The following is a 22222-nucleotide window of genomic DNA, read 5'->3' on the forward strand; positions in this document are numbered from 1 at the left end:
AATGAGTATCTGGGATGGAAAGGGTGGATACACAAATTAATTAATATTATTGCTATATTATTGTTATATAATTAATAATAATAGTAATAATAATATTTTTATTATTGTTAGTCGATTCAGCAATGCAATATAATCCTCAGCCCCTGTTTGTGATGGCAGTGGGACAGAGATGGAGGCAACATAACCTGCCCTGCATTTCAAGCAGCAGCCGTGACTGCGTTGCACAGACTGAGACCCCCTTGTCTCTGCTGTGCTGTGTCTCTCAGACTGTTCCTTCCTCTGTTCTTTGTGCTGCTCCGAGTGCAGGGTCAGGCACCCCCTCCCAGCCATTTAGGCTTTACTTGCAAAAACATAAGCATAAAATTATATTTATAGTTCATAGTATCTGTCCAGCAATGACACCACATAAAACCAGCACGCTGAAAATCTGAGTGAATACTTTGGACTCGAGCCTACAAATGCTTAGAGAAGTTGTTCTTTCAATGTCTCTGATAAAGTCATGCTAGGTTTTTATTTATTTATTTAGGGCTGCATTCAGACCACCTACCTCAGGCATTGCAGCCTGTCAAACATCAGACTCCAGCTCTGGCTGGGTGAGTCAGCCTGCCTAAATTAGGCTCCTCTTTCCGCTATACAATAAGCAGAAATGGGAAGACACCTCTACAAGCCTGGAGACCCGGGGAGTTCCGTGCTGGCTCAGGAAAGTACCAAGGGATCTCGGCAAGACGATAGCATAGGTAGGGAGCAGCCAGAAGCAACCTCATAAAAAAAAATTTGGCAGCTGATATTGAGCAGGCACCTGACTCTGGGCTTTCCTGCAGGCACCTCTGCTGAGGCTCAGGGCTGAAGGAGGAGGCAGCACTCACTGTCACCTTCAGGGTCGCAATCCCAGGAAAAGAGTAATTTTCCCCAAAGGGCCCCTAATCACAGTAGCTTTACCTTTCAGTGTCTCAGAGAGTCAAACACAGTCAGAAATATTTCTTTCACCTCCTCTTCTTCTCCTCAAAGAGCCCAGGGAGTTGAGCAATGCTCTCACCTGAACGTCCTGCAGGAAAGTGCTGTGACCTCAAACCCCAACCCATGAACTAATGCTGCGGCTGGAAAGATGAGCACTGCTGTGGTCAGGCAGAATTTGCTCCGAGTGCTGGCCTTCCCTCTGGGCATGGATCAGGTAACACCAAACCTATGAATTCCATATGCAAGCCTGGGTTTTCAGGGAGCAGCAACATGAGCTGTCTGTTCAGCCTCCAGCAGCAGGGATAGATCCAGCACTCCACTGCCATTTCACAACTCAGGAGGGACCTCTGTGGGAAAAGCACTTTGCTTTTTCATGGGATAGATACTGAACCTCTGAGAAAGCTGCTACAAAACCATAATGACATGGTATTAACCAAACATAATTAATTCTGAACTTCCTTAGGCTCCCAGTGCTAACAGGCACTTCAAGGGTAGTACAGCAGGTTCCTGAAGCACCCAGGACCAGATTTTTGGAAGCATCCACCAATCCAATGATTCCAGTAAGCAACTAATGGAATTCTCAAAGTACCTCACAGACAGATAGAAATTCTGTAGTCAGACTTTTAAGAATCCCATTAAACACCTACCTACAGCTTTAGGCATCTTGGTGCTTTACAAGTTTGGCTTTAGGTCCAAGAATTCCCCCCAGAAAATTCCTTTGGGATACCTATACTCTTGGACGGCCACTTGTCTCACAAAAAATGGATCGGAAGTTTAGAAAATCCTAAATATCTACATCATGAGGGGCAGTATCTCTTTAAGCATTTCACCGTGGCCATTGTACCTTAACTTACACATCTAAATGTTTGAATTACTTTTGAGAAATAACCTTAAGCTTCTAAATTTCAGACAAGTTTTTCATGAAACTTTATTCTTGATCTTTTTAATAAACTTCCTAAGCCCATTCGCTTTGCTCAGTGAGGTCATAAACCAGCACTGCTTATATTACAGTCACTTTCACGCTAAGGATTTGTTTTGTCACAAAGAGAACTATAAATTCATGGAATGAAGGTGGAAAGCAGAAAGGACTAATTGTGACACACAAAGCTTTCTGGTTATGCTCAGCAAACAGTTTGGGCTAAGATTTTAAAAACCACTTTATGAAGTTGTACTACTGGCTTTAATGAAAGCACACTTTTTGCAATGCCATACGCTCCCAAAAATCTTGTACTCTGGATTTGGGCCAAACACAAAGCCTTTCTTCATTCCAATATTAATTATTAGCCGGTTATTTTTATTCTTTGCTACTAAACATTAAAACTTTCAAATAGCAAATCAGATTAGAATAACAGCTCCAAACATCCCACCCTGGTGGGCTCCATTTTCTGCATCAGTGTCCTGGTTTATGCTATTAACTCATTTCCTTGCATGTGGAGGAGACTTGTCAAATATTCATTTTTCTGGGGAAACACTTGGCACACAGAGACTTGAATGCTCACTCTAATCCTCTCTCAGTTCAGTGACAAGATGAGTTCATTATTTGTGAAGTTTTCTAAACTGAATATTCTAAATGACAGTTTTGTGGAAAATTTTCACCTAACCAAACCTTTAATCCTGAGATTGCTATTACTGAGTTGATTCACAGTTTTGGACATAAGTTTCCTGGGAGCAATGACCTTTTATAACCACTGATTGCTTTGGGGTATTTAAATACTGGGGTGCTCAACATGTAACATTTGGAAGTGTCCAGATACCTGCAAACTGCTGTGAACACCATTCTTTGAAAATCATGACATTTTATAACATCCAGATGAATTCTCAAAAAATCACTAATTCTTGGCCTTCAACTTCCAAACCACAATTCACAAAATTATTTTCCTTCAAAATTTTCCCAATCCAGCAGGAGAATGGAGTGAAAAAAAGTATCTTTTCCCACCATAACACCAATACATCATTTCCTATAAAGAAAAACCTAAATTAGAGGAATTTGTTCAGAAATAATATTAATCATACTACAATAACACGATGTTTTGTCATTTCCTGGTGTGTCCATTTTGGAAGGTTGGAAAAACAACTCCTGGCAAAACCTCACTGCTACAGTGGAGTGTCTCTCAAACATTTCTCCAGTTCTAAGTCATTCTTCTCCTTATGATGCCATTATATTTGTGACATGGTGGCCAGCAAAGTAAATTAAAATGTAACAAACACTCATCATCTCTGAATATTCATTTCCTATTTGAGTGCTGCTGCATGTTCCCCTGTTCTGGTACCTGTGACGTTTCTGCCAAACAGGGGAGTTAAGCTTTTTTTTTACTTGCATGACTGTATTTCAGTTCCTCTAAGGTCTGGAGAGAAATCTCAAACCTTCAGCAAATGGCTGGTCAAGCTCTCCAAATAAGAGCCAACACTTCTGGTAGTTGGAGAATTTCCATCTGAACTTTCTTCCCTTATGGGTCTGCTGTAACAAAACAGTTTTTTCTGTGCAAATCTGTATCAAAATTCAATGTCAGTTTTCCCTATGTTTTCTTCTTTTTGCAATTTTGGGAGCATGGTTCTGAAAGCTCCTTAGGGAAATTCACAAAATTCTCTCTATCTTCATCCAGGTACTATTTTTCCACTAATTCATGACATCCTCACAACAATAGAGGGTAACAACACATCACAGCTTGACATCCCTTAGATATTGGTGGGGAAGGGCTCTTTGGGGGCATATTATGTATTTATTTATTTATTTGAAAAACATAAAGGGCAGCTGCTCATGGGTAGAAACTGACATGGCTTTGTAAAATCGAGGTGTTTCCCATTCCCAATTTTCCTTTCTCAGTTAAACATGACCCTAAATCTCTGATAAGTGACTGTCAAGGGAAAATCCTTTCTAACTGTGGTAATTGGAGTATTCAAATTTGCCTTTTCAGAAGATATTTCCATGGACATTATGTAACAGTAATCCTTTCATTAATGACTAGAATACCTCAAATGGTATCTAAGTCTTCTGCAGAAGTGTTAGCACAAATATGTTATACAACAACACAATAATGTTTAAAAACCAAAAAAAAACCACAAACTCTAACCTCCAACTTCACGCAATAGCTACACTCTTATGGCAGAACTGAAATTCTGGAATCTCCTCGCCTAAACTAGCCATTAAAATCAATTTTCATTGTTTAAATCTTGCTTTCATTTAGCGTCAGACTAAAAATAAATTTTGAAAGATCAGAATTGCTGCAGCCAGATATTCCAAGCTTTTGAGTACCTCTCCATAATGGATGATTTATGACCCAGACAAACAGAAACAAAAGATTTTCTGCTTTTCGCTTGGCGCGACTGGCTGTGCGAAGGGCAGCTCCACCTACCCACCCACCCAGTTCTTGTGCAATTCTCAGTAATATCCAAGGAGGAATAAGGGATTTGGGGCTGCAAACAGCAACTGCTCTGGTGAAGATTAAAAAAAAAAAAAAGACATCAGCAAAATTCAGTGGGGCACAATTTAGTTAACTCAGTTTTGGTTGCCTAAATTGGAGCTGTACAAATCCTAGCTCTGCCATGTTTTCCTGATCTGATGTAAATCCAACATTTCACACCTGAAAAGACCATTTTGATCACCCAGCCTGACATCCTGCATAGCACCCATCAGAGAACCACATCCTCAACCATGTGAGGAATTACTCAAACCTTAACCTCTCCCTGAGCTGCCATACATTTTTTGGGAAAATACCAAGTCCTTACTCAACATTTACAACAGAGAACTTGCCACAGTACTGGAAGCTTACTTCACTGCCTCCCAGAGTTAAAATCTGGTTAAGATCATCATGAGCCTTAATCTATCAATTCTCTCAAGTAAAGCATCTTAACTCTCTGGCCATGTTTTGTCTCTTCAGAGGGACAGATGCCCCAACTCCACCCAAGTTCACATTCTGAACTAATCCAGCCCTGGTGTTTTCACTTGTATTAGAAGTTCCATCTGATTATGAGAAAAAACTTTGTTTTGAGGGTAACAGACCACTGGACCAGGCTGCCCAGAGAGGTTGTGGAGTCTCCTTCCCTGGAAATGTTAAAAACCTGACTGGATGGGATCCTGTGCAACCTGCTCCAGGCAAACCTGTTTTGGCAGGGGGTTGGACTGGATGATCTCTAGAGGTCCCTTCCAGCCCCAACCACTCCCTCATTTTGTGAAACAGAATAAGTCCATGGGGCAGCGAAAAGGTTAATATTATACACTCAGTGAGGTCAAGCTCCAAGAACACATAACAAGCCATTATGTTAAAAATTGCCTGAATTTATGAGTCACTGCATTTATGAAGGAACCGATATGAAAAAGACAACTTGGCAAAAATAAAGAAAATTATTTCCAGCTTGAAGTTTTGCAATCCTTCAGTATATCAAGGCTCACTTACTGTTATTACTATCCATGTTGTGCAATGTTCTGAAAGTCACATTTTTTTTTCCCCTGTGTATGCATAGAGATGTCCAACAACCCAAGGTATTCTTCCCTCATAGAAAATAAATTAGAAAGCAGACATAACTCAGAATAACATACAAGATCCCCTCAAGTAGAGTGGTAGAATCCTAATATTTTTTTTCAATATTTTCCTTCTAAATAATAAATCAAGCCCACTGCATTTTTCTATACGGAATGATATGATGCAGAAAAAGCGTGTGTTTATATTTTTCAAATAATCACAAAAACATTCTTAAACTCAGCACTAAACTATAACAGGTGCTTCCACCCATGGATGAAACAAGTCAAACTTTCATGTTTCTTTGTTTAAACCGGGCCAGTTTTTTAATGCAGTAGTCCCTAGCTTTGATGAACAGCATGAACCTATACCAACTAAGAGCAAAATGTATCAAGTTTTGAAGATTAATCCATGTAAACATGTTAAAATTTTTGCTTCAGTCAGTATTCTTGGCGTGACAATTTCATCAACTAGCACAGAGAAAGGCACCACCGAGGAATTGAGAGATAAAATGGTTAAAATGGAGCTGATCTGGTCATCCTCTTCACAACTCTACACACTGCCCAAAATTTAGTGGTTAGAGTTGTGCCAGAGCCACTTAGGGCACAAGAAGAAGGTCACTAAGCCAGATTTCTGCGCATCTTTCAGGAATCACCCACCATGTGCAACTAAATTCATGGTATTCAATGTCTGTCCTCAACAATTCTGTTACAGGCAGACTAGAAATGAGACCTAAGGGCAGTCAGTGTCAAAGCTTTATTTTAAATATTATCCTCTCAAAATCCTTTATAAGGTGAGGGAGATTTTTCCTTTTTTTTAATAATCCAAACAAAAAATACCTGATTCACTAAGGCATAGCCTAGCAATCATTTTTGCTTTCAAATCTGAGGATTCAGTGGAAAATCTCTGGTTGTGCAGTAACTGTGAGCTCTTAAATGGCCCAGGATGGGCAGGATTGGCAAGAAAAACTCTTTAAATGCCCCACTGCTGACAAGAGGATCTACCTGTCATGTGCAGCAGAAGCACAGCCACTACTGCTTTTTATTTCTTGTAGGAGGTTTTGCACCTGCAGACAAACGGTTGGAGTCACTCATTGCTGTCATGAGCTAAAACAACATTGTACAAGCTTGGCTGTCTCAGGCACCACAATAAAGTGATCAAATAACCCAGCCTTGCACTATCCTTTCCAGTTTAAGGCAATCAGTAATAATGGTTTTGATATATAATGACTTATTTTAGATATAAACACACAGAGATTTATGCATATTTCATATTAAAATAACAGCAGGATTTTGCTTTGGAAATCATGGTTATCTCCACTTCCACCTGCAAACTCTGATATCACATCTAATCATTTGTGGCTATTTCTAACCTGTATCTTTCATCTGCTGATGCTGTTGAGCTGACTCAGAACCAAATCGTCAGCAAACCTCACCATCACCTAATTCTTCAGTGCTCTCCCATGGAGGAGGAAGGAAAACAAAAAAGAAATAAAACTGTCCCTTTAAAAACCCAAGCATTTAAGCTGCTTGTCAGTCGTCTTCCTGACAGGGCCACTTGAATGTATTCAGGAATATTTGCATAAATGCTCGCAGTGAGTTCACCCTGGCAGCTAGTGCTAATGGTACATAAAGTAATTTAGTCACTTCTCTTAGGCATCCTGTCAGGGTGATAAGCACCCCCTCTTTGCCTTGTTGCATATTAGATCATTAGATAATAAAGTGTTAGAGCATGCAAACTGACAGGGTCTCGGGGACTATCATTTTTCGAGGGCATTGCATTCTGCCAGTGAGGAAAAACAATAGAGAAAGTGATGCTGCAATTGGCTTTACATTCTTGTAAAGACATTCGAAAGACTTGGGGACAAAAAGAATTTTTACTTTGCAACGATATAAGAGTTTTAACTGGAAACTTTGCAGTGGATTTATTGCTGGTAAACTTGAAAAGAGTTGTTGCAAGCCCTGCCAGGCTTCCATGAGCTCATCACTTAAATTTCATTGGGAAGATTTTGCTTTTAAAATTGACACCCTGGGATGAACTACAAGCTGAAATATATTCTACTGTTGGGGCCTGTTGGCTCTTGACTATACATCTTACTATATATATAATTTGGGAAGGTCAACCACACTGGCTTTCTGGTTTACCATAAATATAAAACCAGTGAGGATCCAACTATTTGTGAATGAAAAAGTGATAATTATTGAAAACCACAGATTACTGTGGCTTACCCTATTTATACCACACAGAGAAGGATGAAATAATAATTGGCCTCTGCCAGCTATTACTTTTAAAAAGATAGATATATTTATTTGAAAGATGAGCTGCTTAACCCATAGGCTTCAAGGGGGCAGCGTGTGGACACAAAACCAGGATCTGGGGTCCTGTTTACATTCAGAGAAAGGAGCTACAAAAAAGAACCTTCACTTTACTGAGTGAAAATTCTGACAAGCAAGATATAAATAAAGATGTGTTGGATGTCCCAAAAATAATCCAGACTACCTGCTAATGAGATGGTGAAAGCCAAATGTGGAGACACCAGGCTCCTGAGTGGCTTGGGAGGTGCAGCTTTCTTTCCAGCTTTTTGGCCTCCAAAGTGTCTTTTGGGTGTCACATAAACTGTAACTCGGTGTTTCAGAGCAGCAAACACAAGCTTGTAAGGATAAGCTGGATATTGTCTAAGTAAACTCAACAACCAGCACACCTTTCTACATCCTGTCTCCCCTTTCCCCAGCCCTCACAGTCAGGCATTCATCTCTATTGCCATCAGATATTTGTGTTAAGAAGTGAAACATCTGGAAAAGTCCACAGGAATACATTTGGTCAAGGGTATGTTATAGTCAGATCCCAGATTTTACAAACCTGTGACGAGCAGTTGCTCACCAGAGCAATGAACCAGAGACAAGCCATGACTACGTTCCCTTCCCATCTCCCTGCTCATGGATACAGCTCAGGTCAATCTGTCCTTCCCCGAGGGAGGCAGAAAACCTGGGGAGAGGAGAGGCAAACAAACTGCCTCTGATATTATACAGAATAAAAATTCCAAAAACTGGAGAAAAATAGTACATTTTTTGACTCAAAGTGAAAGCAAAAAATTATTTCAGTGGAGGAAACTGTCATCTGTTCCAATGGGTTTTATCCAAAATTCAATAGAATTAAGCCTGTTTCTTTCTATTTGTTTATCTAGTTAAGTGTTTTAGATACCTAATTACATCATAACAGTTACTGGATTTTTAATTTTTTTTTCCTGTTTCTTGGATTCACATGCTCAGAGAATTCCTGGAGAGCTGGACTGAAGGATTTAGGTTAAAAAGAAAGGCTCCACCAAGCCTTTGGGAAGAGAGCAATTTTGTAGTGTGAAGGTTGCTATTCAAAAGTAAGAATTTACTAGCAGTTGCTTTATGAGGTTGCTTAAGAGGTGCCTGAGAACGCAGATTAGAAAAATCACCTTTCCCACAAAATGTACAACTGGAGATATTTTGCAGATGTTGACTTTTAATATCAGCGCAGTAACTCAGGTGTGTGCAGCTATGTAAGCAAAGAATTATCTTTTTTTTGTTGGTTTTTTTTTGCCAACAGAATCCCTCAGGTTGTAGGAGTGAGAACGACAGCTGTGGTAAAATGCAATAGCACCATGCATGAGAATAAGGGCATTTATGTAAGAGAAATTAAGTACTGCCTCAACCAAAAGCATGCACTGAGAAGACTGCAATGGGAAAAAAAGAGAAAAATATGGCAACTACTTTAGTAGGAATATAAGAAAAAAAAATTGGAGTGTTTTTTTTAAGACTAGACTTAATGGAAAGATTACAAAGTCGAACAGAAAGAAGTTTCCCTTTGTAATGCCTTCTGCTAATTAATAAAGACAGAGTTCATACATTCCTTATAAATTTCAGTAAAAATTATGACAGTGGTTTGTTTATTAAATTAAGTTGTTGGCAGGATGAAAAAAAATTCTATAACATGAATTATGGCTGAAAATGGCTCGTAGCCTACATAAAAAGTTAGAGCTAAATAAATACAGATGTAAGTTATGTTTATATAATGAGAAACGCTGCTGAGCTAAGAATTTTAGGTTAGTAAGTGTGAACTACAGACCCGATTCTGCAAACACTTATCAATACCCTCAGCTTCTCTGACACAAGAAGCCTCATTGATCCCAACAGGACCATATGTGAACATAATCTTAAATATATGCATAAGTGCTTGCAGGACTGATGCCTGAAAGCATAAACAGAATAGAGAAGTATTTCCACAGGAATCCACTGAGCAGTAGAAACCCACACGTTTTCCCATTTCTCAGCATTAATAATTTCTTTTAACGTATCTAGTTAACATTTCTCTGAGTGGCATTTGCTTTCCCAGAGAAAATTTTATCTAGTTTCTTCAAACTCTTTGGAAAAATCTATTTAATTATTCATCAGATCCTTGGCAAATATTTGTGAAACAAACCAGCATAAAGGACTGGTGCCTTCTAAACTCAGCTACTTCAATGGGAGCTCATCTCTTAGAGGGAGCAAGCACCTATTGAATTTAGGATTACAAACAGCTTTGAAGACAAAGAGCTATTCTACCAAGCTGGAACAGGGAGAGGGGAGTGAAATGCCCTCTGTTTTTGTTTTGTTTTTCAGCAGTAGTCATCGACTTTGAGGACAAAGAGCAAAACAAAACATTAATCAAATCCAGATTTTTCAAAGTACATTTGCACTCAACAACTCCCATTTTAAGCACCTACAGTCACCAGCAGATGTTCTCTTCCAGAACCAGCTGACCTTACAGAAGAGATTACTGTCCCCAGGCTGCTTCCAGCCACGTGCCCCCATCCCACTCTTGCTGGAGTTTACTGTACTTTCAGAGAAGCCAAACTGCCTTGCACCATTTTCTCCTTCAATCATTTCAGCAACAAGCCAGATTGGCAAAGAGTGATCATTTAAATGGTTTATTTCAAATGAACTTCGTTGGCCTGGAGGAGACCAGGGAGCAAGCACACAACCATCCTAGCTGGCATGTCCATGGTGAAGAATAGCCTGGAGCAGGGAGGGGAGACAAACAGCTGTGGGAAAAGCAACGTCCTCAGCTGGCACAGCTGGAGCCAGAAAAGAACATTTATCCATGGCTTAAGTAAGCAGATGGATTTCCAAAAGGGCTCTGCTTTCATTTAGGGCAATTCAAAGGAACAGAAGAATCTCCTAAAGAGCTCAGCACCCTATAGATAGAAGAAATGCAATCCAAAATTTGGGTGCTGAGCACTTCAGAAAATACGCAACATCCTTTAGATGCACAGTCAAAAAAATTAGGGCAGTGTGGGAAAAAAATCAGATTCCAATTCTGGGTGCTGAATAAAAGCAACCAACATTAAAAAAAAATCACCCCACTTCACTGACACACAAGACAACCTCTGCACCCATGTTTGCTTACTTGTTTGTCATTTCACTACATTTAGAGCTGACCTACTTGAAAAATACCCCCTTTGGTGTGGAGGCCAGTCCCTTTCAAATGTCTGGCCCCAGAGATAATAAACTCTTACAGGACAATTTTGAAACCAGCAGCCAGAGACACAAACCAAATAAATCCACATTTAAAGTAGCAATGCCAACCAATGAAAATGATTTGCCTACCATGTTCCAGATAAGAAGGCGTACCTTCCGAGGGATCAAGTCTTCGAGCTCTCCGCCCGTGCTTGGAATTGTTGTGCACAAACATATTGTCTGACACTGCCAGCACATGGCCATCAACATTGACTGTTGTAGACACCACGACCTGCAAGCACAAGAGCAAGATGGAGGAAAAGTTGGAGAAATCCGTGTGTTTTTTAAAAAGCGCGGAGTGTAATAAACTCAGTTAAATAAATAACAGCTGGGAGCTGTAGAAAATTGCAAAGCTATTTCGTATAATAACTGGTGCTTGTGCTGTACAAATCTAACAAGAGACGCTATTGATGAGTGGGTCTTTGGCATCGAAAGCTTTTGATGCAGTTTTAAGTCAAATTGCAGAGTTTGTAGCTGCGTGGCAGACAGCACACTGTTAACCATCATTTTAACAAGAGGATCTTTATTAAGTATTTTTTCCCCTATATACAAGGGCAGCTGTGTTTCACCCTAAATTATCCTTCAGCTTCCACGCTGAAGCAGATAGAGATGTTGACATTGCAAATGAGAATCGATTCAGAATAAAAGAAAACAAAAGTGTATTTTGTGAAGTTGTAATGAAAGTTGTTGCCAGCCTCACCCCTCCTCTGCTGCTCTCCCCTCAGCACTGCAGGTTGTTGGACTTGCCCAAATTTCTCCCGAGCTCTATCTTGAGGAGTACGTATAGGAATGTTTGTGTACACACACACACACGCTTGACAGTGGGGTCTTGATCTGGAGAACACAACCCTATTCATCCACTGTTAGAATTATTTGTATTTCTCAACTTATCTCAATTTCAACACCTGGGATTTGATTTGAGGCAGGGTGAGGGAGACACAGCAGGACTGCACTGGAGGAAGGATCAGACACTCCTGTTCCCCAGAGCTGCCTGGGGCAGGAGAGGAGCCAACCCAGCAGGGGCAAACAGGTAAGTGATGGGTCCCAAGTAGAAGACCCTGCTGCACCAAGGTGTCCAGAGGGACTCCTCAACCCTGAGGCTCCAAAAGGAAATCCCTGTCCAGGCAGAGGGCACGTAAGCCATGAAATACCATGGAGAAACAAGTCCCTTGCAGAGCTGTGAGCTCATCACACCACGTCTCCTCCTACCCCATTCAGACCAAGCAGTCTCAGCCTCCCTGGCTTTCCTTCAGCCACCCCTCCCACAGCCTTTTCCCAGGAAAAGTATGGCATTCCCAGGGTTTTACCCCAGCCAAAGATTTGGCCTTCAGCTGGCTGCTGGTTTGCCAGGAGCACGCATTGCCTTCGAGAACTTTGACTAAAACAATAAGAAGAAATGACCTACACTTCTCCTTACATTAAACAGGGAAAGGGATTAAAGACTGAAACCCACAGAGATATGTTTATTCATGCGACCTCTTACAACCAAATATAATAATTGTCTGTTAATTGCAGTTTCAGCTCCCACCTCATGCTTCGACATGTGAAACAGCAATCAGCAGCTCCTGTTTAATCCACCTATTATGTTGACTAATTAACTTTGCTCGACAGTTTATTTCTTCCTCCATTATCAGCCCCTGTCAGCCGCAAGCACAGTGCCGCAAAGGGGGACCTCAGCCCTTTTGATTGATCACCGATAGATTGACATGCAGATTAATTTAATTAGAATCACCTCACTTGAGAAATGAAAGACAATGGCAAGGGGGCTAATAGATCTGCTCTTATAATGAGGCAAGCCTCCAGAGCCACGGCAGAGGATTTCTGATTTATTTTGCTGAATTCCCCAGTCGCTCTGAAAGGCTCTCGCTTTAATTGTTCTTGGTTTTGAGAGGCTTTAGCCTCTGAAGAGGTGAAATGCTTTACAAGGATTGGCAAACATTGCTTCAACTCTCTCAGGAAGCTGCTGCCTCTCAAAGTTGGTCAAATGGGGACACTTAAAGGATTGCTTACAACTATTCAATTTCATCACTTGAATTGGAGCTAAAAAAAACCCAGAGTGAAAGGAAAAATTTTCTACCTATTTCTGGCCCTCAATTAAAATACTCAAAAAGTAAGCAAAGCCACTAAACTGCCCAGAGCAGATCCTGAAGTCTTTCTCTGGAAAAGAGGAATACAAAAGAGAATATTTTACATCTAAAAGATCCTAACCCTATCCCTCAGAATGGCATTTCAAGCAATAGAGTTTTGTGCGTGTTTTAAGTGAAAGATATTAAAATACAGAATAAATGATTCAAGAGCTCCTACAGATGGAAATTTGGGAAAAAGAAAGCACCAAATACTACAGATAAGTTTTTCTGAAATCAAACTAAGGAGAGAAAAAAACCCAAGCCCTATATATAATATTCCAAAAGGGATTTCAAAAGTAATTTATCCATTGAATTCCTGAGGGGTAGAATAAAGTTTATGATATTTTCAATAAACTATGATCTTATAGTAAGTGGCTCGGGGTTTGCAATCTTATTTGTGCACTTGCAACCACTGTAAATTCTTTGCAAGTGGGATTTTGAGCCAAATCCTTGGCATTGCCTGTCACAGCTCCATGATTTATGTCAGCTCCTTATCTTCTTCTATGAGTCTGATTAGATGCATGTGAAAATTAACAAAATTACAATTAATAACAGTGGCTACAAGATAAAATATTTTCCCCAAATCCAAAACCCTACAGGTACACACAGACTTCACACTGAAGCTGATCAATCCTGGGCTGAAACCAAAACTTTTAACATTTTTTGAAATGGAATTCCAGAAAAATAATGAGTCAAGAGTAGTAACAGTAAGGTAGTTCTCAAACCTGGGAAAATCCTGTATCTAAGTAGCTGTTGCTACGCATGCAACTTTCAAGGTAAGAACTTGAGGAAACAATCCTGTTGAGGTTTTATGTGAGTAAAGCTACATTTAATTTCCCCCTCCTCAGATTTTCAAAACTGTTGATGCAACATATTTTGAATTACTTAGCAATATCTTCCTACCTCCCTCCTGAACAGTTTGATTTACTATGAAGAGACCACATTGGTGTGGTTCTTTGGTGTCGTTAGCAGCAGAAACTATAAATGGAATCCCCATGTGAAACTGTTTCCAGTCTCAGGAAATGAAGAAAAAAAAAACCCTCTTATGTGTCTGTTTGAAAAAAAAAATAAAAAAAAAGATTATTCATAGCACACCTGTAAGAAGCAACAGGCTCTTGCTGCTCAATTCTTTAAATGAAAATTCTCATTAATAGAGGAACTCTGAATGCGCACTGCACCAAGGAAATATTAATGCTTCTAATTATTAATAGTGAAAAAATGCACCTCGAATATTGTGTGCCACAGTTACCTACTTGGATTGCTACAGAGCACTTACATGCTTACAAGTTCTACTCATATTTTTTAATCTAAAAAAATACTACACTCTCCTCATTTTGATTTTGAAACGACTGGGATATGTTCAAGTTAAAGCACATGCTAAAACTAATTTGTGGAGAAATCATAAAATTAGGGGGAGGGGACAGCCAGAGTATATGTGGAATGGGCACCAAGGCATCCTAAAACACAGACTGTAGCAAGAGGGAAAGGCACACTACACTTTAATAAATGATTAATGAGGTGCTGACACATTAATGTAAGCACAGGGACAACCAGGTCTGCCAAATCTCAAACCTTTCCAAATTTTGTCAACAAAACACAGTTTTAATTTGAGACAGGCAAACACGGAAAATGATTTTGAGCTTTAGCTTTAGCCCTTCATAGATTTTGAATTTAAATCCTGTATCAACACCAGGGGAGACAGAGGTATGAAAGAAACACATGGGTTTACAACTTTCTTCAATGAAATTGGCACTATCGAATGCAGTAACGTATCCCAGCTCTGTGGATTATTCTGCCTGCCATTAAATAGTTCAGTTTGTGAATACTTTGGAGCTTAGATTTTTTTTTTTTCCTTTAAATATTCAGAGACCAGGAGCCTGGAGATCAAGCTATTTATCCACGTTTAGCACATACCTGTTTATTTGGTATAGTACCTCACCTAATATATCAAAATTAAGCATTGCACAACTCCTGATTTTTAACCAGAGCCCATTAAGCTTTGCTCACTGATTAAGACATAGCATTTTCCTTGTGCTTTCAATTTTCTCCACTGTATGGTGAGGGATCTGATATTTTTGCAACGTCCCCAATACCCAGCGGCAAAGGCAGAGAAAATCTGGCTAGGATGATTTCCAGGTTTGAAGTGTGTCCTAAGTGTTAAATGTGTAACTCCAGAGCTTGCCACTATTCTGAAAGCTATAAATGGCTCGAGCACATCTTTATTTTCATCACCACTTTGTGACCTCTTCCTACAATGTGTTGACTTCTTTATTCTAGTAACTAAAAATCACTCTCCATTTAACAAGACACTTCAAAAGGTGCCTAACTATGAGCACATAAGTACAATACATTCAGTAATTTTGCTCGCGTGCTCAAGGACAGGCCAGGCACTTAATTACCTTGTTGAATTGGGCCACAACTCTCACTGCTATTTTTCAGTCTCTTTTTCTTTTTCCTTTTTTTTGCCTTTTCCTTCTCTGGGGATGGAGCCTTGCATGTCCAAATTCCATTATCTGGGATTCATGAAGCATCATCTCTGTCTCTTATGCAAATTTGCAATAAGACACAAGTGGCTTCAATTCAAACATGAGTGGCAGCATCCCATGGAGGCAAATGAGCAGCCTCTGCTGCAGGAGAGGCTGTGGTAACAGAATCAAACAGCATGGCAATCTCCAAGTGACTTGCAAGGTTTTCATAATAAGTGAATGTTTGGGGTTTTATTCAGTGACACAGCCTGAAAAGTTTCTTCTAAATTAAAACTTGACATGTGTCAGTTTACAAGCAGTTCTGCTAAAACAAGAACAACAAGACAGCTAGGGCACCTGGGTTTCATTAATTACAATAACATACAAAACTGTTTAGGTTGTATGAATGAGTTTTTAGTTCTGAAAAATCAAATCTAGGCAGAGCTCACTCATGACACCATCTACTTAGTAGCAGTATTATTATTACCACTAACTGGGGCACTACAGCCCATCCCACCAAGAATGATGACTTATTGTGATGAAGAATTCACAACCAGACTGAGCATCTGCTCCAGAGAGTTTCTGGAATAAAAAAGGCAAGGTTGTGCAAAGGTGATAATACACAACAGCACCAAATGTTTTGTGCAATTGGGCTGATGAAACATGGAGATGAAATTATTTTCTCAAGGACTAGCAGGAATGTGAGGCACAGTTGAAGTACTGTGCAGTACTTGCCTTCTCCTCCCTGACTCTCCTTGTGCTAATAGAGACACAACAAACACAGCCAGGGCCAGCACTGCTCTAGCACACACACTCTGCTGGCACTCCACACCACTCCACTTGTCACATGCCTGGACATCTCAGACACGCAGAGAAATTTATTTCCTTCCAGGCCCTAACAGCTTTTATGTTAGACTTATCACACTCCTACATTTGCAGGATAAAACCTCCTAATTCATTTCTGATTGTGAGCCTGAATCAAGACACACTCTGCCTCCTCCCTCTGCTTTCTTAACGTGTCTTGTATCAGATGATAATCAGACAATTCCATGCTACAGGGGAAAAAAAAAACCAAACCAACTCTAAAATCTACTAAGAAAGGAAATTTTCTACAGGACTGGTCCTTAGATAGTGCAGGACTCACATCCTTGACCCTTCATTGATTCTCCCATCAAAACCATAATCTGTGTTCTAAGAATTTCCAGCAACTTTTGGGGACTGATGAATGACAGACCAAAAGTTGGAATTTGGCAGCTTCAAAGTCCTGCACAAGTAGGGGAATGAAGGAAGGAAATGTCTCCATTTTTGTGGAGTATAAAATGAGTATGGTACCATTTAAAAGTATCTGGAAATACCTTATCCTTATGGTTTTTAACCAGAACTTTGACATCACCACTGGAGATCTTGTAAGTCACTGGCAACAATTCAAAGGCAGCTGACAGCAAACGCAGGGGCACAGATTTCATTTGGTTCCTACACAACACTGCCTCAAAGACCCAGGAGTACCATAGCATTGAGATACTCCATGTACACTCGGTCCTTTTCACCCTAAGAAATTATAAATGAAGCTAGGACTCTGTAGAGCCCAGCTGTTTTATTTTAAGAAGTCTATTGCTAAAAGACCAACAAGTTCAAAATTAAAAAAAAAAAAAAAAAGAAGAAAAGGGAAGAAACAAAAGCAGCTATTGTAAAACAATAAGCCTGGGCACTGAAGAGAACGCTGCGAGCTTCAATGCCACCCTGTATGAGAGTAGGAGTGGTTCACTAGGCTGAAAGTGATTAATTTCTTGAAAATGCTGAGGTCACGCTAATTGACATGACCTGTGTAATTAAGCAGTCTCTGTTTACACACGGAAAGCTCAACTGCTGTGAAGCTGGGTTTGTATGACAGAATGTCTTTACAAGTCAAGAGATCAACAACCTTTCCTATGTCCTACCTCCCCGCCGACACAGCTCCTGATTGCTGTTCTGAGGGACGCGCACAGGCATTTCCATATGAAAATCAGCCTGAGCCTGGGCGAGCACAGCCCCAGCAGAGTGTACATGTTGTGAAGCAAGCTCTGACAGGCCCCACGGGTGACTGCTCAGACTAAATCCCCATGCTGGTGTGAGTCCTTTTCCCACATTCTCTTTCCTTGATAATGCCCTCTGGAATCACAGGAGAGTCGTGACAGAGGGAGGAGCGTGGGGTGAGAAGCTGAGGGCTCTGCCATGCTAATGCTGGCTTTTACACTGATTAATTTAATCCCTGTGGCCACATCTCCTCACTTCTGCACTTCCCTGCTCAGAGGCAAATAGCACCCTTCTGCCTTCCAGCATTGCTGCAATTAAGCAGTTCAACAAAAGACATTCTACATATAAATAATATTGTCACTTACATAGCATTCAACACTTGTATTGAAGTGCAACACTGCTGCAAAAGAAGCAAACAAGGTCCTGAGTAACTACAGAAAGCAGATATATTTTGGAGTTGTCTTTCTCCAGAGGCCCATGTGGTCCATGGGACAAATCTCTTGTTTCTGCCTCAGAACCTTGAGGCAAAGCCCCATGGACAGATTCTACCATGTTTCCTCCATGGGCTGTATTCACTCCTCCCACCAAAAGAGAAAGTTCTTTGACTTTCTATCCCATATTTTTATTCAGCACATACCCAGGTAAAGCATTATTGCCACAGTCAAAGAGTATATCTTCAATAAAATGTTGGAACAATTATTCCTCAGCATTGCCACCACTCCAGTGTGCTGCCAGCACTGGGGAAGTGCATGTACAGACCACCTTCCCAAGGGACAGTGACGTTCTTCATCCCAAAATGAGTTGTGACAGAGGTGGAGCATAACAAGATGTCCTTGGCCATCTGAAGCTGTGTTGATATTTCAGTTCCCAAGCCTCAGTGCCACAAGATGCAACAGTGGGGAAATACCAGCCCAAAGCATCCCAAGAAAGAGACACTCAGTGGTAGCTTTTTCCAAGTTCTCACTACAGGGATGGACCTTCATCCCTACAGGGATGGACCTTCATTGATACACGTTTGTGAGTCTTTACCACTGCTCAGGGGTAACGTGTAGCCACAAGCCTGATTTTATCAATTGCTCTTACACCTTCCTCTGCCCCAGCCAATAAACAAGGTGCTCACTCGGTGTCTGCATGAAAACAAATAGTTCCCCATGGAGAGAGAAATATCTCAGAGCAGGGGAGCCCCATAGCTAAAAACAACAGAGAGGTCATTTTGATTTTTCCTTTTCATGCTTTCCCTTCCAGTGGAGATGACATTATCTTCAAGAGCGCTCTCTTCCACAGCAAGAAAACCCAACTACTTCCTGACAATTCTGCTGCAACAAGAAGTCCTCAGGCATTACTTTGTGACCTTATGTTTTTAGCATCTTCCAGTGAATTACTAGGTTAGTTTGGGTCAAAGTACTTCTGTCCTAACAGCTGCTGATTTTTAAAGGAGGAAGCGTGTCCGACTGACCTGGAATCGACGCATGTCTCGAGGGTTTCCTGCATTTTTTAGGCAATTTTGGTTACATTTGAGGAAAAATTTCAAGAAGAACCTGTGGAGAAAGAGAAACAAACATTAATGTCTTATAAATAGGGTGTAGTATGTATAAATATGACAGTAATATAAATATGACATATGCACATTTGGTCCAACAAAGACTTATCAACATCAGTATTCCCAACTCAGAAAAATCACCCCCCTGCCCATCCAAAGAGGGAGTGGAGCTTGCATAGGCCCCATCTAGCAAAACATGTGAGCACATCCTGAAAATTTAAACACTAATTTCATAGCTCTGTTGTGTCAGAGCCATTAATGTTTACAAAGTCAGTCCCCCTGTCACGCCAGGCTGGCTGTGCCATCAGAGCAGTGAGGAACAGACACATTTTTCAGCACTGCAAAAAAGGGACAGAAAAATGCTAGACATGAAAATTCCCTTGGGTATAAATGGGGCTTTGTTTTACAAGTTCGCTGTCACACGCAGGTTTTGATTTAATACAAAAATACTGAAAATGTTCCATACAGTTGAAATATCCCTCCCAGGATTAAACCAAGTTTGTGCATAAAATTAATGCTCAAATAGTGGTTAGTGGAGCCCAAATCCCTGAGAGAAGGGGGAAGACTTGGTCAAAAGAATGGCTTCATGGAAAAATGAAATGCTTTAGATGCAGTCTATTTCCTGACCATACACAGTTCACTGAAGTAGCTATATGACCCTGACATATAGAGAAGAGAAGACATTGCCTTTTACAAAGCCAAAGAAAAAAGCAAACATTTCACTGAAAATATTTCCTTCAGTGTTATGCATCAGTGGACTGTAAACTCATAAAGACAAGTCAATGAATAATAGTGGGTCTCAGATTCCAGGCTTCCTCCTTGAAAGCCAAAGTTTATCAGTCTTTTGTCCAAAATAAACTACAGACTAAGGTCTACTAAAGCTCAGTCGTGCAAAGTTTAATCCTACAGCAAGTTAAAGCCCAGTGTAACCAGACAGGGCAGCATTACACGTGCAATAACCATCAGTGACTAAGCAGAAGTTCCTCTGCCCTGTTCCCACATACAGGAGTGGAGTGGGGAACAGTTTGATCCTGTTTTACTTTAAATCTGAATGTTAACTTTTGCAAGCAGCCCTCTTTTAGCACCCAAGCTGAATGCTAGGTCAGCAGAATTTGCACAGACTGTCACCAAGAAAGACAACAGTGCAGGGTAAACAGCTTCAGAAAATCCCTTTTTGATGAGCAGCATTCTTTGCCCTGCTCTAGTTGTGATGCTGCCCCTCAACAAGGCAAGTTTTGCTGCTTGTTCCTCCATGCCAAGGAAATCATACAAGGCAAATGGCTGCAATGATAAATTGAAACTACGAGGGATTCTTTTCATTAAAGAAATGCAATGTAATGAGGAGGATTAGCAAATGTGATGCTTGGGATTATCAAGGACTAGATCTCCTGGCCCAGGAAGTCTCTTCCAGACCTGAGCTTCTAAATAAGAGCAGGCAATCCACATAAAATAAACATCCACTGCACTGGAGCAGGGGTTTGGAGGCAGTGTTTGTTTAAAGGAAAGAGCAGTGCAAGCCATTGCATTTCTCAATCAAGCAGGTTCTGATATTCAGTAATGGAAAGGTGGTGCTATTTGCTGTACATGTGTCTTTTTAAGCTGCTAATGGCCAGCTGTGACAGCCTGACTCAGATTGTGTAGAAGGAGCTGTCAGCACAAATCTTGGCATCTCGGATCCAGACAACTGCTTGCCACCAGGCAATGGTTTGTACTTGTGCCAGAATGGATTTTGAGAGACAAGCAAATAGGGCATTAATTCCGCCAAAGAAAAACGAAAAGTGGGGAGAGTTGGGGATCTTACACTTCAGATGATGGCTGTCCTGTCACCAGCTCGTCACTTAGCTCACGAGCTATGAAGGGCACACACATCAGATCCCTCTTGCCCTAAGCTGGCCCTGTCTCGTGAAACCCTGGCAGGATTCGGAGACCACCCCTCCACACGAGATTGCTCGCTGAAATAAAAAGCCTGGCCATCTGTTCAGAGGCAAAGACATCTCTGTCAGCTGGTGCCTACAGCCTCAAACAGGCCCTTATGTGGCAAAACCTCTCAGAGCCACTCACTCTTTGCGGAGAAGCTGGCGCTGCCCTGCGCTTACCGCGGGATTTTGGCAGCTTTGCCAAGGGCTGAGTCCAGCAGCTGCCCACCCGGTCTGCCACAGCCCCAGAGCAACACCCCAGGCCCTGAGGGGAGCTGGGGCATGGAAAAGTTAAAAATAGCTAAAAATTCCTGGCTTGTATTCGCACAGCACACAAATAACTGGCAATGAGGGTTGGTGGGTTGATTAAGGGTTCCCCAAAAAAAGATGGAAAACTCTTTGTGAAGCTCTATGGAGAAACACTGGGCCTTCCCTCCCCTTACAAACTCTGAATTCATGTCAGCTCAAAGGCTTGGAAAGTCACTCTGAAATACAAGAGTTTGCTTTTTGAGGTCTGCAAAACTCTAACCCAAAGTTTCACAGTCTAAGTCCATTTGCACTGTGCTATAACCCCCAAAGGCTACAGAAGTTTCACCAAAATAAACTGCAGAAGAAATGAAGCTCATCTGTTTAAACCTACCAAAAAAACCTCAGGCAAGAAAGCAAGCAAACAAAACTTCTTTTGAATTAAACCAACTCCAGAAAAAAATTAACTTGCAAAAATAACAGTATTTGCAGAGGAACGCAAAGCTTACACAGCCAAGTTCACACACTGCATGTTAAACAAAAAAAAGTCACCAGTTTACAGAACACATTCTGCCAAGCGCCGTATTTTAATTCTATTGAAAGACAAAACAAACGATGGGGCTGCACTTTGTTTGGGAACACACCAGGGCTGGAGTCCCCCTGGCCACACGAAGCATCCCACATCATTCAGGCAAGAGCTGAGCAGCTCCTGGGCTGGCACCACACCCTGGCTGATGGAACCCCCCCACCTTGGCAGCAAGAAGGATGGAGCAGATTAAGACAAGAGTAGAGCAGAGCAGTTTGATTCATGGGCCTCAGCCCGGGCTCCTGGTTCCTGCTTTAAACCGATTCTTCAGGTGCCTTCATCACCTCAAGCCTGGTCCTGCCAGCATTGCTCATTAGCAACACTTCACTCTGCAAATATTTCAGACTTGGATTGACAGCACTGGTCCAGGAGAAGTGCCAACAGAGCTGAG

The 22222-nt window shown here is 41.0% G+C and overlaps 1 protein-coding gene across 4 annotated transcripts in view; it reads right to left on the minus strand.

Annotated features, from left to right (window-relative positions):
* The window catches only part of EBF1 (EBF transcription factor 1), a 266307-nt gene that overhangs the window by 77552 nt on the left and 166533 nt on the right, over window positions 1–22222 (minus strand). For 2 of the 4 annotated variants that reach the window (XM_053956790.1, XM_053956787.1), the window contains exons 7-8: window positions 19000–19081; window positions 11054–11171 (exon numbers count right to left, since the gene is read on the minus strand). In XM_053956790.1, coding sequence (XP_053812765.1) covers window positions 11054–11171; window positions 19000–19081 — 200 coding nt within the window. Of the gene's footprint in view, window positions 1–11029; window positions 11172–18999; window positions 19082–22222 lie in introns of all 4 variants that reach the window. The other 2 variants (XM_053956789.1, XM_053956788.1) reach the window with 1 other exon arrangement.

This window comes from Vidua chalybeata, chromosome 15 (assembly GCF_026979565.1).
Source record: "Vidua chalybeata isolate OUT-0048 chromosome 15, bVidCha1 merged haplotype, whole genome shotgun sequence".
Taxonomy (NCBI): Eukaryota; Metazoa; Chordata; class Aves; order Passeriformes; family Viduidae; genus Vidua; species Vidua chalybeata.